We start from the raw sequence: 13,065 nt of genomic DNA, 5'->3' as shown, positions 1-13,065 counted from the left end.
TGTCATGGCTTGGTAAAACAGTCGCATGTTCTTTCCTTCTTGTGTGCAGTTGTAAAAGTATGTTTATGATAAATGTAACATCTCATTATAATCGTTCAGACGAGCTGCGCTCTGATGCGGTGCACTGATGCAATCACTCACTCTGTTCACTTCTTAACTCGGCTTGACGAGTAAAGAAGAAGCTGCACGTAGTATTGGCGAGTAGACTGCACAATGTTGCACCGCATTTATGCATGAAAGATTTTTTGAACATTTCAAAATTCTCTTTGCACAATTGCATGTGCCGGCACCCCTCTCACGTTCAGTCTACACTCCTTAATGATGAGTTTATTCTCCTGCATGACATAGGGCGTGCAAATGCGGGCATCAAAGTTGTGCAAGTGTCAGGGGGCATTAATAGTATGCTCTTCATAATGCCCCAATTTAACACTTGGATTAAGTCGCAGCAAGGCAGTGCTCCTGCAAGCTTGTCATGTCGTAGAAAAGCTAATTGAATTCACCTGGCCATGCTGTGGACCACCTCTCACAGAGAACGCCCGCAGCCAGCACAAAAGGAATGAAAAGCGAATGTAGACCAGGACAAGGAGGCCACAAGGGAGAAAAGGGAAGAGTGCACTGACTGAAGAAGAGAGCATAAGAAAGACTGTACCAAGAAAAGAAGTAGGTGGAATGAGAATATCAGTTTACAATGCAGCTGCTTTTGAAGTTCGCCTTTAACAGACACAATTAGGAGGGAAACATTTGCACTGGTTTGACATTCTATTAAAACCGTACATCAGGGCAACTAAAACGAGCTTCCCAAGGTGTGCCATAAAAGTTAACAGGTCTGCGCTGCTCAACAAATCACTCTCAACACCTCTGCTCCACTTCTGGCCATGTGCTTCAACTGTTTTTTTAAAACCAACCAAACAATGGATTTTTATCTCCGTTAAGCATAAACCTATAATGATTCACCAGCAATTAGGAAACACTGGATATTCATCAAATAGATTGGCATAAGTTTTGAACAGGGTTGTTGATTTGTGCGTCTTTCACACTGGGCCTTTGCTGAGGGTTTTGACGCACGTCAGCTTCACTTCACCATAATGACTCTAATTTGTTGTTGAGGGTAATTTTGGTGCTTTTCGTCTTTGATTTGTACCAGGCTGCCCAGAGGGGAAGAAAGTGGAATTCATTACAAGCTTATTAGATGCTCTCACCACAGACATGGTGCAAGCCATAAACTCACCAGCTCCCTCTGGTGGTGGGAGGTAAGTAATGTGTACTTCAGCCTCCTGTGACTTAACTAAAATTGTATTCCAACATTGGACTTGCAAAAGACAAATCCTGGTATGAACATTGACAGGGGTGTCTCCTCACTTTGCACCAGTATTTAGGAACAAATAAATAAATAAATAAACCTCTACTTTAGTGGTGTATTTTGTGACTAAAGCACCTAATATGGCATACATATTCTAAATTAAGTAATGTTCATTTTCAGATGTGGAAGTATCCAGGAGCTGACTTCTAATGACCAACAGGGGTCAATGAAGAATTACACAGGGGTCACAATTTTAAAATGTTCCACTCGTATTGAAATGTATACTATATTATTTGTCTGATCATTAAGATCCCAAAAAGGTATAGTATGGACTATCTACGACTGACTGTTATGGATTTATAGTGTTAAAAACAGCAAAATGGTGACAAAGGTCAATTGCAGTTTGTACAGGGGTCAAAAGATAAAGTTGCTCCAATTTTGGTAAAAAAAAAGTGATGCAAATTATTGGTTGCGTTAATAGGGTTTTTAAAAAGCAATAGTTTGCAACATCTGTTATGCTTAGTTATCATATTATGGGGTACCATTATGTCACATGTCATAGAATCCACTGGACATCAACCTTGTTTGACCTTTACTTTGGAGACCAAGTATTCAACACAGACAAAACTATTCCATTTATTAATACTGTTAACCAATAATTTGCATCACTGTTACCAAAATTGGCACAACTTTAACTTTTGACCCCTGCACAAACTGAAATTGACCTTTGCCACTGGTTTTCCTGTTTTTCCCCATGACTCCATAACATTCAGTCAAGGATAGTCTAAACTATACCTTTTGGGAATCATTATGATCAGACAAACAACGTGGTATACTTTTCAATATGATTGCAACATTTTTTTTTTAATTTTGACCCTTGTGTAATTCTTCATTGACCCTTGTAGGTCATTAGCGGTCAGGTCCAGGATACCTCCACATCTGAAAATGAACATTAATTAATTTAGAATATGTGTGCCAAAGTTCATGTTTTAGTCACAAAATCATTTTGCTGCACTATTTTGGATGAAAGCTATCCATCACATGCAACATGGTCCTTGCTGCAAAGTGAGTGAGTGAGCCCAAAATAGGTAAGTGTTTACTTTTACATTTTGTTAAACATTTTTAATCCATATTTTCGACACTTCCCTTGATGCCGGATATTGTAGTTTTAGATGTATTGTTTTTCTGACTCAGCCTGCATCTCTGCAGGTTTGCTGAACCTGATCCCAGTCACACCTTAGAGGAGAGAGCGGTGCACTGGTACTTCACTCAGCTGGACAACAATGGCAGCCATGATATCAACAAGAAGGAGCTTAAGCCATTCAAGAGGTACCTGAAGAAAAAAGCCAAACCTAAGAAATGTGCCCGCAAGTTCACTGACTACTGTGACCTAAATAAGGACCGAGCTATTTCCCTGCCCGAGATGAAGGGCTGCCTGGGCATCAACAAGGAGGGTAAGGGAGGAACTGATTCAACAGCCAATCCAGCCGGGAATAAAAAGATGTGGAAAATTATGTGTGTGTGTGTGTCTGTCTGTCTGTGTCTGATGGATATTTAGACAACACTAATGTCTCAGCAGAATTAGACACTGTCTGGGCCGGAAAATTGTTACTACTCATGAATTCACAGACTGGTCTTAAAAGAGATCATTACATGGAACAACTGTGGACGTGGCTTTCAGTAAGAGGAATGTGCCAGCTACAGTCCACTTACACACGATGCTACTTTCAGTTTAAGAAAGCACAAAGACTGCAAGATATTTATGTGCTTCGGGGTGCATTTGTCATTTTACTGACGTCAGGTGAAGATTTTCAGTTGTATAGAGTTGAATATTTTGTGTGTTCTCTTTTCTTTTTTGCAGGTGGCTCAACCACGAGTGGAAGCCAAGGGATAAGGCAAGGGACTAATTTGTTCCGTAAGACACACTGACAGTTTTACTAACCTTCCCTCTGGCTCTGAGTTATTCTATAATCCATAAACAGGGACATGGCAGAGATGTGTCAGTTAGGAGTGCAGCTAATTGAGGCAACAGCCTGTTTAATTTTACACATAACCACTGGCCGTGTGAGCTGTCTGTGTATCTTTGTGTGTCTGTGCTCTTTATGTCCAGTCTCTGTGTTTATTAATGCATAAACACACCTGTTCTGTTCATATCTATGTATCTCCCTCTCACACCCCGGGGAGGGTGGTATGTGAGTTCCTCAAGCTCTGGTCCTCAACCAGAGGCTTGGGAGTTTGAGGGTTCTGCACAGTATCTTGGCTGTTCTGAGGACTGCACTCTTCTGGACAGAGGCCTCTGATGTTCTCCTGCAGCCACTCTTCCAATCTGGGGGTTACAGCTCCTAGTGCTCCTATTACCACTGGGACCACTTTGGACTTTACTTTCCACATCTGCTCCATTTGCGCCTTCAGCCTTTGGTACTTCTCAGTTTTGTTGTGCTCCTTCTTTCTGTTGTTACTCTCAGCTAGGATTGTCACATCGATCACAACTGCGGTTTCCTTTCTCTTATCAACCACCACTATGTCTGGTTGACTGGCCAGCAGCTGCTTGTTTATCTGGAATTTGAAGTCCTTCAGTGGTGCCTCCCATTGGGACTTGGGGAATTGCTCATACTCCCTATGTGGCACAGATGTTCTTGTACACTATTGCTGATACTTGCTTGTGCCTCTCAGTGTATGCTGTTCCACCTTGTATCTTGCATCCTGCTACTATGTGCTGGACTGTCTCTGGGGCACCTTTGCACAGCTTGCAACTTGAGTAGTGTTGGCTGTGGTAGACTCCTGCCTCTATGGATCTGGTGCTTAGGGCTTGTTCTTGTGGTACCATGATGAAAAATTTCTGTGCTGTCTTTTAGTAGCCACTGATAGGACATCTTGATGTCACCATTTCTTCCTCTATCTGTTGATGGTACATCCCATGTAGGGGCTTGGCCTTCCATGATATATCCTCCTCCTGTTCCTTAACACCATCTCTCTTCAGCTGTCTGAAACATTTTTGTAGCATCTGATTTTGGGGGGTGGGGGTGGGGAGCAACTTTCCGATTTCTTCATGGATGTTCCTCATCTAATCCTGGAGACGAGGAACTGGAACGTGCCAACCACGCCAATATCCATGTGTGAGGCAGAGTTGTAGGCTTTCTTGTATTCAATCCAGGCTGTGGTTAGGTTCATCTGCCTGGTATTTGAGTCCTGGGGCCTCATGTACGAAGACGCATGGATTTCCTACTGAAACATGGCATACGCTAAAACCCAGAAACTGGCGTAAACACAAAAATATTCAGATTTATCGAAGTGTGCGTACGCATGGATCCAAGCACGGTCTGTTTGTACATCCCACTGAATGTGGAATTGAGTGCACATGCACATGTACCAAGCTCCTCCTTTTCCACCTCCCATTTAAGTATGCAAATTGTAAATAGGCCCTTGGAGCTGGAAATCCCCCTCCATCAGATCAGTCAACATGAACACAGAAAATAAATTATACCAAGTGTGAGCTACAGATGACTGTTCTGTGCGCAACTCCAGTAACACTGGCCTTGGTAATCGGAATTGGCTTGTGAGCCAATTATTGTCATTTCCAACCACATCCTCGCATTCTCTGAATACACGCCCACCTCGGATTGCACCATTTGCAAGGTCTTCCAACTATGCTAATGCAGCCATTGTTAATGCCATTTTTGGTGACATGGTGCATTAGTGGTTAGCACTGGTGCCTCACAGCAAGAAGATTGTGGGTTCACTTCTCACCCTTTCTGTGTGGAGTTTGCATATTCTCCTTGTGTAAGTGTGTGTTTCCTCCGGGCACTCCAGTTTCCTTCCACAATTAAAACATGCTTATTTAAGGTCTGCTCCTTTCTCTGCCCCTGACCAAGGCAGCATCTCTACATCTGGAGTCCCAGTTGCCGGACTGTGGTTACTCACTCCTCCTAGTGGTTGGATTGTGTCTAACTGTAAATAGGATGGGTTAAATGCAGAGGACACATTTCATTGTATGTATGTACAATGACAAATAAAGGTTCTTCTTCTTCTCATCACTTTGCGCATGCTGTTATATTCACACATATAATTGCAAACACGTGAGTGTTTTAATTGTTCATAAGTGTGTCTCTGGTGTGCACTTCACTCTGATGACTTCTTGTTTTCACACTATTAACGGTTCCCAGCATCAACTCTACGTGTGTGCAGTGGAACAAATGTACCAATGTGTGTACACCAGCCATGATTTTTGCGTGATGCATGGTCCATGGTCATTTCACTTTTGATACATCTCAATGTTAGCGTGGTGATGGATGCACACCAGGTTTTTGTGTGTACACAGCCTTTGTACATGAGGCCCCTGGTGTACTGCTCTGCTTTGATCATCTTGTATCGTTTCCCATGCCCTTCTGAGCTATGCTCAGGTGTTGCCAAGTGCCTACTCAACTTGGATGCTGTGATGCCTGAGAGGATCTTCCATGTTGTGCAATAGTTTGAAGATGTCATATGTAACACCTATAAGGACAGAGAGGTGCTGCTGCAACATACAGGGATATGAAATGGACAAGTTGCTTCGGCTACTGGAGCTCTGTGAGATGTTTAAAATGAGACTTGAGACGAGAGATACATTTTAAAATAATGCCAGCTCTTTATATTGAAGAAATTTGAACAGAATGTGAGCACAAGTGTCTCCCTCAGCTCTGTTATTACTAAATCTCCTGAGTTTCAGTCTCTTGGGTACACCCTTACAGCTTGAATCTTTGTACCACACCACGTTCAAGTTTGTTTGGAATAATTTCAAAAGTAAAAGCCAATAATTAATTTCAAATCAATGCAGCATCCATCCATGAATGAAGGAGTTATTCTTACAATTCAGCTTCAACTCTCAACCCCCTGGGGATAAAATGCAGAGGCCAGTTTGCATAAAGTCAATGTCAAAAAAAGGAAAAAAATGTTTAAAATAATAGTAAATCAAAGTTGGGCATTTCAGAGGGTGAGAATGGGAATGAGATCCTTGAGAGGGCAATTGAGAAACAAAACAAAACCTGAAATATCAACAGACAGAGTCAGAGCAATATCATTGGTACTTATTTTCTGTATCTACTGCCTTTTCTAGCTGCAGTTTATAACATTTACAACCCTAATTCCAATGAATGGCGTTGTGTAAAATTTAAATAAAACCAGAATACAATGATTTGCAAATCCTCCAACCTATATTCAATTGAATACATCACAAAGACAAGATATTTAATGTTCAAACTGATAAACTTTGTTTTTGTGCAAGTATTTGCTCATTCTGAAATGGATGCCTGCAACACGTTTCAAAAAAGCTGGGACAGTGGAAAGTTTACCACTGTGTTACATCACCTTTCCTTCTAACAACACTCAATAAGCATTTGGGAAGTGAGGACACTAATTGTTGAAGCTTTGTAGGTGGAATTCTTTCCCATTCTTGCTTGATGTGCGACCTCAGTTCAACAGTCCGGGGTCTCCATTGTCATATTTTGCGCTCCATAATGTGCCACACATTTTCAATGGGCGACTGCAGGTCAGTCTAGTACCCACACTCTTTTACTATGATGCCACGCTGTTGTAAAACGTGCAGAATGTGGCTTGGCATTGTCTTGCTGAAATAAGCATGGGTGTCCCTGAAAAAGATGTTGCTTGGATGGCAGCATGTGTTGCTCCAAATCCTGGATGTACTTTTCAGCATTGATGGTGCCATCACAAATGTGTAAGTTGCCCATGCCATGGGCACTAACGCACCCCCATACCATCACAGATGCTGGCTTTTGAACTTTGCACTGATAACAATCTGGATTGTCATTTTCCTCTTTTGTCCAGAGGACACCATGTCCATGATTTCCAAAAAAACAATTTGAAATGTGGACTCATCAGACCACAGCACACTTTTCCACTTTGCGTCTGTCCATTTCAAATGAGCTCGGGCCCAGAGAAGGCGGTGGCGTTACTGGATGTTGTTGATTTATGGCTTTCGCTTTGCATGGTAGAGATTTTACTTGCACTTGTAGATGTAGCGACGAACTGTGTTAACTGACAATGGTTTTCTGAAGTGTTCATGAGCCCACACGGTAAAATCCTTTACACAGTGATGTCGGTTTTTAATGCAGTGGTTCCTGAGGGATCAAAGGTCACGGGCATTCAATGTTGGTTTTCAGCCTTGCTGCTTACATGTAGAAAGTTCTCCAGATTCTCTGAATCTCTTCTCATTATATTATGGACTGTAGATGATGGAATCCCTAAATTCCTTGCAATTGAATGTTGAGAAACATTGTTCTTAAAGTGTTGTACTATTTTTTCATGCAGTTCTTCACAAAGTGGTGATCCTTGCCCCATCTTTTCTTATGAATGGCTGAGCCTTTTGGGGATGCTCCTTTTATACCCAATCATGACACTCACCTGTTTCCAGTTAGGTGTTCTTTGAGCATTCATCAACTTTCCCAGTCTTTTGTTGCCCTGTCCCAACTTTTTTGAAACGTGTTGCAGGCATCCATTTCAAAATGAGCAAATATTTGCACAAAAACAACAAAGTTTATCAGTTTGAACATTAAATATCTTGTCTTTGTGGTGTATTCAATTGAATATAGGTTGAAGAGGATTTGCAAATCATTGTTTTCTGTTTTTATTTCCATTTTACACAATGTCCCAACTTAATTGGAATTGGGGTTTTATGAGTGAATTACATGAAAGCCTGTAAAAGTCCATAAATTTGGCCGCATCATTGTTTAAGCCACAGTGTTCAAAACATATGAACAAAGTAGTGGCGTACAGTCCTGAAATTACGGCACGTGTGTTTGAAAATCCCCCATTGAGAGGTTGACAACACGCTGCTGTAAAGGCATATCGGGTGTCATAGTATCGAAGAGGTTTTATGATTACAAGTACAAGTAAATAAATACGGGATAGGGGCTGATACCCGATACTGGTATCGGGATCGGTGCATCCCTAATATATATATATATATATATATATATATATATATATATATATATATATATATATATATATATGCCCATGCATCCGGAAAGTATTCACAGGACTTCACTTCAATTTATTTTATTTGTATAGCACCAAATCACAACAAAGTTGCCTCAAGGCACTTCACATGAGTAAGGTCTAACCTTACCAACCCCCTGAGCAAGCACACTGGTGACAGTGTAAAGATAGCCACTCCTTAGTAAACAGCACATGGCAGCCTGCCTGGAGTTTGCCAAAGGCACCTGAAGGACTCTCAGACCATGAGAAACAAATTTTCTCATCTGATGAGACAAAGATTGAACTCTTTGGCATGAATGCCAGATGTTTTTGGTGGAAACCAGGCACCATCTCTACAGTGAAGCATGGTGGTGGCAGCATCATGCTGTGGGGATGTTTTTCAGTGGCAGGAACTGGGAGACTAGTTGGGATGGAGGGAAAGATTAATGCAGAAATGTACAGAGAAATCCTGGATGAAAACCTGCTCCAGAGTGCTCTTGACCTCAGACTGGGATGACGGTTCATCTTTCAGCAGGACAATGACCCTAAGCACACAGCCAAGATATCAAAGGCGTGGCTTCAGGACAACTCTGTGAATGTCCTTGAGTGGTCCAGCCAGAGCCCAGACCTGAATCTGATTGAACATCTCTGGAGAGATCTGAAAATGGCTGTACACCGACGCTCCCCATCCAACCTGATGGAGCTTGAGAGGTGCTGCAAAAGGAATGGACAAAACTGCCCAAAGATAGGTGCACCAAGCTTGTGGCATCATCTTCAAGAAGACTGTAATTGCTGCTAAAGGTGCATCAACAAAGTATTGAGCCTAGGGTGGGAATACTTATGTACACCTGGTTTCTTTTTGTTGTTGTTGTTTGTTTTAATAAATTTGGAACAATTTCAAAAAGTTGTCAAAAGTATCAGGTTGTATTTAATTAGGTTTTTCTAATTTTATTATTGAGTGATCATTGGCAACTCTTTCTTCATAACGGATTACTTTCTTTAAATAAACATTTGTTATGTTATAAAAGCTCACATATGATTTTTTGTTTAATAAGAATATTTGGACATTTCAAATTGGGTTTTCTGTTGACCCACAATGACTCAGGGGAAAGCCACCACATATGTTATTATCAAAGTTCTCTGCTGCCTGAAACCATTGCACAGTAATTTAGCTTGATTCCAGAGTGTGATCTAACGGATAAAGAAATGTCTGAGAAGTGCAGACAGTTACTAATAATTTTATTACATAAAACACTATTGTTTTGTGAGAAATATTGTCATTTGAGTGTATGTCTCATGTCTGATGAGATTAAAACTCTCAGGTTACTTTAATACGAATCCACTATCAATAGTGTGTTGCTTATTTTTCAGTTTGTCTCAGACTTGTCATTGTCTCCATCCCTCTTATTGGTTATTGGTCCCTTTGGCATTGTTCATGATGGTCTGAGGCATGCTTAAGCAGCACAAAGCGCTGAGGTCATGTGTTTACACTGGTACGCTGCTCCACTTGGAGAACAGTGGCTGTGAGTGGGCATAATGTTAGGACTCTTGGACCTTGTGCACAGCTGCCAGGGTAAATAGGCATGGTGCTGGAACAGCTGAGGCGGAGACATCGGCACAGATTCAGCTGACGCCTGAAGTTGTACTCGCTCAATCTCTCACCTTCATGCCTGAGAGCTGGAGGTAAATATCTCAATGGTTTAGTGCATTATGCTGCCACTCAGGCATGGTAAACTGGTGAGGACTGAGAAAGAAGGAGGCGTGTAAAAGAAAACAGACTTTCCATGAAAGAAGCAGGAGAAACAAGAGCATACAGCACCATTCTGACTGGCCTGAGGCAGGTCGGGTGTGACTACCTGATCTTCAATCACCTAAATCCCTTTATGTCAATAAGCTTTTGGCAGACAGGAAACCTTTTGCTCTGTGGACACTTTGGAGCATCACTGGAGAGTTGTTGGAGACGTTTACATGTATTTTTTTGTGAGTGTTTGAAAGTATCAGAATACCTTGTGTGTGTGTGTGTGTGTGTGTGTGTGTGTGTGTGTGTGTGTGTGTGTGTGTGTGTGTGTGTGTGTGTGTGTGTGTGTGTGTGTGTGTGTGCGTGCGTGCGTGCGTCGTGGAGTGTTGGAGACGATGGCATCCTGTCTCATCAGACTGGAAACCTCATTATAGATGAAATTTGGAACAGAAGTCCAGGATGGTGTGTTTGAGCTCACTGGCACAGTGAGCCAGCAGGACAGCAACAGGTCTGGTAGCTTAGCTGGACCTGGAATTTTATGGTGATTATTGGAGCCCATCATTACTCTGGGACATTTCAGTGACTAATACTTGTGGTTTTTCGTTGTCATCACTGACAGATGTTTTCTCTCCCTTTGTTAAAACAAATCAAGAAAACACACTCATACCCTGAACATCTCCCACATTCTCATTAACCGTTTTGTATATCATCGAAAAGTTAACCTGTAATTTGTGCATATTCCGAAACATTTCCACATGCATGCGCAACGTGTTTTGCATTTAGCGTTCAGAAATGTGAGTTTGGGGTAGTGTTAGAAAAAACACAAAGAGGCAATCAGAGCAAGGCAAAAATAGGAGAACTGAGCTGGAAAGAGGCACTAGGCACATTGTTCTGGCGAGGGACAAAGGCAAACTGTGAGGCTTATAAAGCACCCAGGTGATTAACTGCAAATCAAGCACAGGTGTGTGGAGAAGCTCCCAGAACCAGGGTGTGGCCAGACAGAGAGAAACACCCACCACCAAGAGCCAAGAGAGAGAGACAAGAGAAAGCAGGACAGAGAAAAGCAAACCCGAAAGACAGAGCAAGAGGCAGACAGAACACAAAAACAATCCAACAGACCAAAAACCTGACCGTAGGCTTCTGTGGCCTAATATCTATCTGTGGTGAAAATTTTGTCTCAATCCGTGCAGCCGTTTTGACATAATCATGCTAAGAGACATAAATAAATGAATGCCAATGATATTATTATGTCCTTGGCAGATGTAAAAATATCTGTGAATCTAAAGTAAGGAATTGAAAGGCATGAAGCACTAAAATGATGGTAAAAGTTGATTAATTCAAACTGTGAACTTGTTCCCTGAATTACATTAAAGGTATTGCACTTTGCACCTGTTCAGCATTCTGGATTATTGCAATGTCCTATTCTCTGTTTTACCGCAGTCCAGCATTAGGGGTCTCAAATAGACCATTGTTACATTCTCAATTTGCATGCACAGTAATGTGTAAATCTCGCGTGACAAAGCATGTATTCGTCCAAAAACATACAAGGAGCGGCTCTCACAGTTTATTCCATAGTGCACTGCTGAACTATGGTCGCCCTCGACCCAGAAAAGTGCTAAAACAGGATGAAATGGCTTAATCCGGTTTGCCTCCTAACAGGCTGGTGTATAAATCCCAGACTTGGCAACCTGCCTGCGGACGAAAGTAAACTGTACCCTCGGCCAGAAGTTGAGCTGCTTTCAGTGCAAACGCTTGAAAAATATTGCGTTGTGTTTTCTTTTCATGACGACTGGAGCAGTTAATGTTTTTGATGAATGAATGGAATGTTGCATTTTTATGATGTTCTGTAGCCTGCCTGACAGTGCTTCCTGATGGAAAACGTCGGTGTTTTTCAGGCTTTCCTTCCTGAACACAGATGTCATTTGTGCGAAGCATGTTTGAATCAAGACATTAAATGTTGTTTCATTTAAGCTATTTTTACTATTGTAATACTGAATGATTTTTACAAATAAAGCCGTGACAAAAATGTGCGCACAGTGCATACAGGGTTACAGCTGACAGCGACAATGTTATGTACTACATATGGTAGTAAAGCAGGTTTTCGGTACCACTTAATGTGACTAAATAACACTTAGAATCCAGCCTCAGGGTACCATGGCCTACACAAAAATGTATGATAGCCATCCCAGGGTGGTAGCTGTAGCTAGGTAAGGGTGAATGAAGAATTACACAGAGGTCAAAAGTTAAAAATGCTCCAATCACATTGAAAACTATATCACAATATTTGTCTGATCATAACAATTCCAAAAAAGTATACCTTGTAGTTGGGGCTATCTATGATGGAATGTTCTGGAGTTATGGAGTAAAAACATCTAAAATGTTGAAAAATGTCAATTTCAGTTGGTAATGTTGCTCCAATTTCAGTAAAAAATTATGCAAGTTACTGTTTGGGTTGATAGTGTTCTAATAAGGAATAGTTTGCACCATCTGTCATGCTTAGTTATCACATTACAGGGTAACATATGTCACCTGTCATAGAATCCAATGGACGTCGACCTTGTTTGACCTTTACTTTGGAGATCAAACATTCAACACAGTCAAAACTATTCCATTTATTAATCCTTTTATGTGCACTGATGCTCCCCATCCAACCTGATGGAGCTTGAGAGGTGCTGCAAAGAGGAATGGGCAAACCTGCCCAAAGATAGGTGCACCAAGCTTGTGGCATCATGTTCAAGAAGATTTGAGGCTGTAATTGCTGCTAAAGGTACATCAACAAAGTACTGGGCAAAGGGTTTGAATACTTATGTACATGTGATTGCTTAGTTTTTTAAATAAATCTGCAAAAATAAAAAAACAAACAAACAAAATTGTCATGTCATTATGGGGTGTTGTGAGCAGAATTTTGAGGGAAATTTTTCCAGAACTTTGGAATAAGGCTGTAACATAAGAAAATGTGGAAAAAGTGAAGCGGTAGTGAATACTTTCCAGATGCACCTTAAATGTTACAGGATTAGTTTGACTTTTTTAAACTACCACTCACCTACAGAACTCT

At 41.3% G+C, this 13,065-nt stretch overlaps 1 protein-coding gene and 1 long non-coding RNA gene across 7 annotated transcripts in view; both read left to right on the top strand.

The window, feature by feature from the left end:
* smoc1 (SPARC related modular calcium binding 1) overlaps positions 1–13,065 on the top strand; it is a 177,045-nt gene that overhangs the window by 150,318 nt on the left and 13,662 nt on the right. For 4 of the 6 annotated variants that reach the window (XM_034195206.1, XM_034195208.1, XM_034195205.1 and 1 more), the window contains exons 11-13: positions 1,145–1,250; positions 2,510–2,754; positions 3,162–3,195. In XM_034195206.1, coding sequence (XP_034051097.1) covers positions 1,145–1,250; positions 2,510–2,754; positions 3,162–3,195 — 385 coding nt within the window. Of the gene's footprint in view, positions 1–1,144; positions 1,251–2,509; positions 2,755–3,161; positions 3,216–13,065 lie in introns of all 6 variants that reach the window. The other 2 variants (XM_034195207.1, XM_034195203.1) reach the window with 1 other exon arrangement.
* LOC117531996 lies at positions 4,551–10,040 on the top strand. Its single transcript, XR_004566763.1, has 3 exons — positions 4,551–4,711; positions 5,086–5,090; positions 10,029–10,040. It is a non-coding gene; the product is annotated as an uncharacterized LOC117531996 (long non-coding RNA).

The sequence above is a fragment of the Thalassophryne amazonica genome, chromosome 19 (genome assembly GCF_902500255.1).
Source record: "Thalassophryne amazonica chromosome 19, fThaAma1.1, whole genome shotgun sequence".
Lineage (NCBI taxonomy): Eukaryota > Metazoa > Chordata > Actinopteri > Batrachoidiformes > Batrachoididae > Thalassophryne > Thalassophryne amazonica.
Note: the sequence above shows the minus strand (reverse complement) of the source record. Positions and strands in the feature narration are given on the sequence as shown.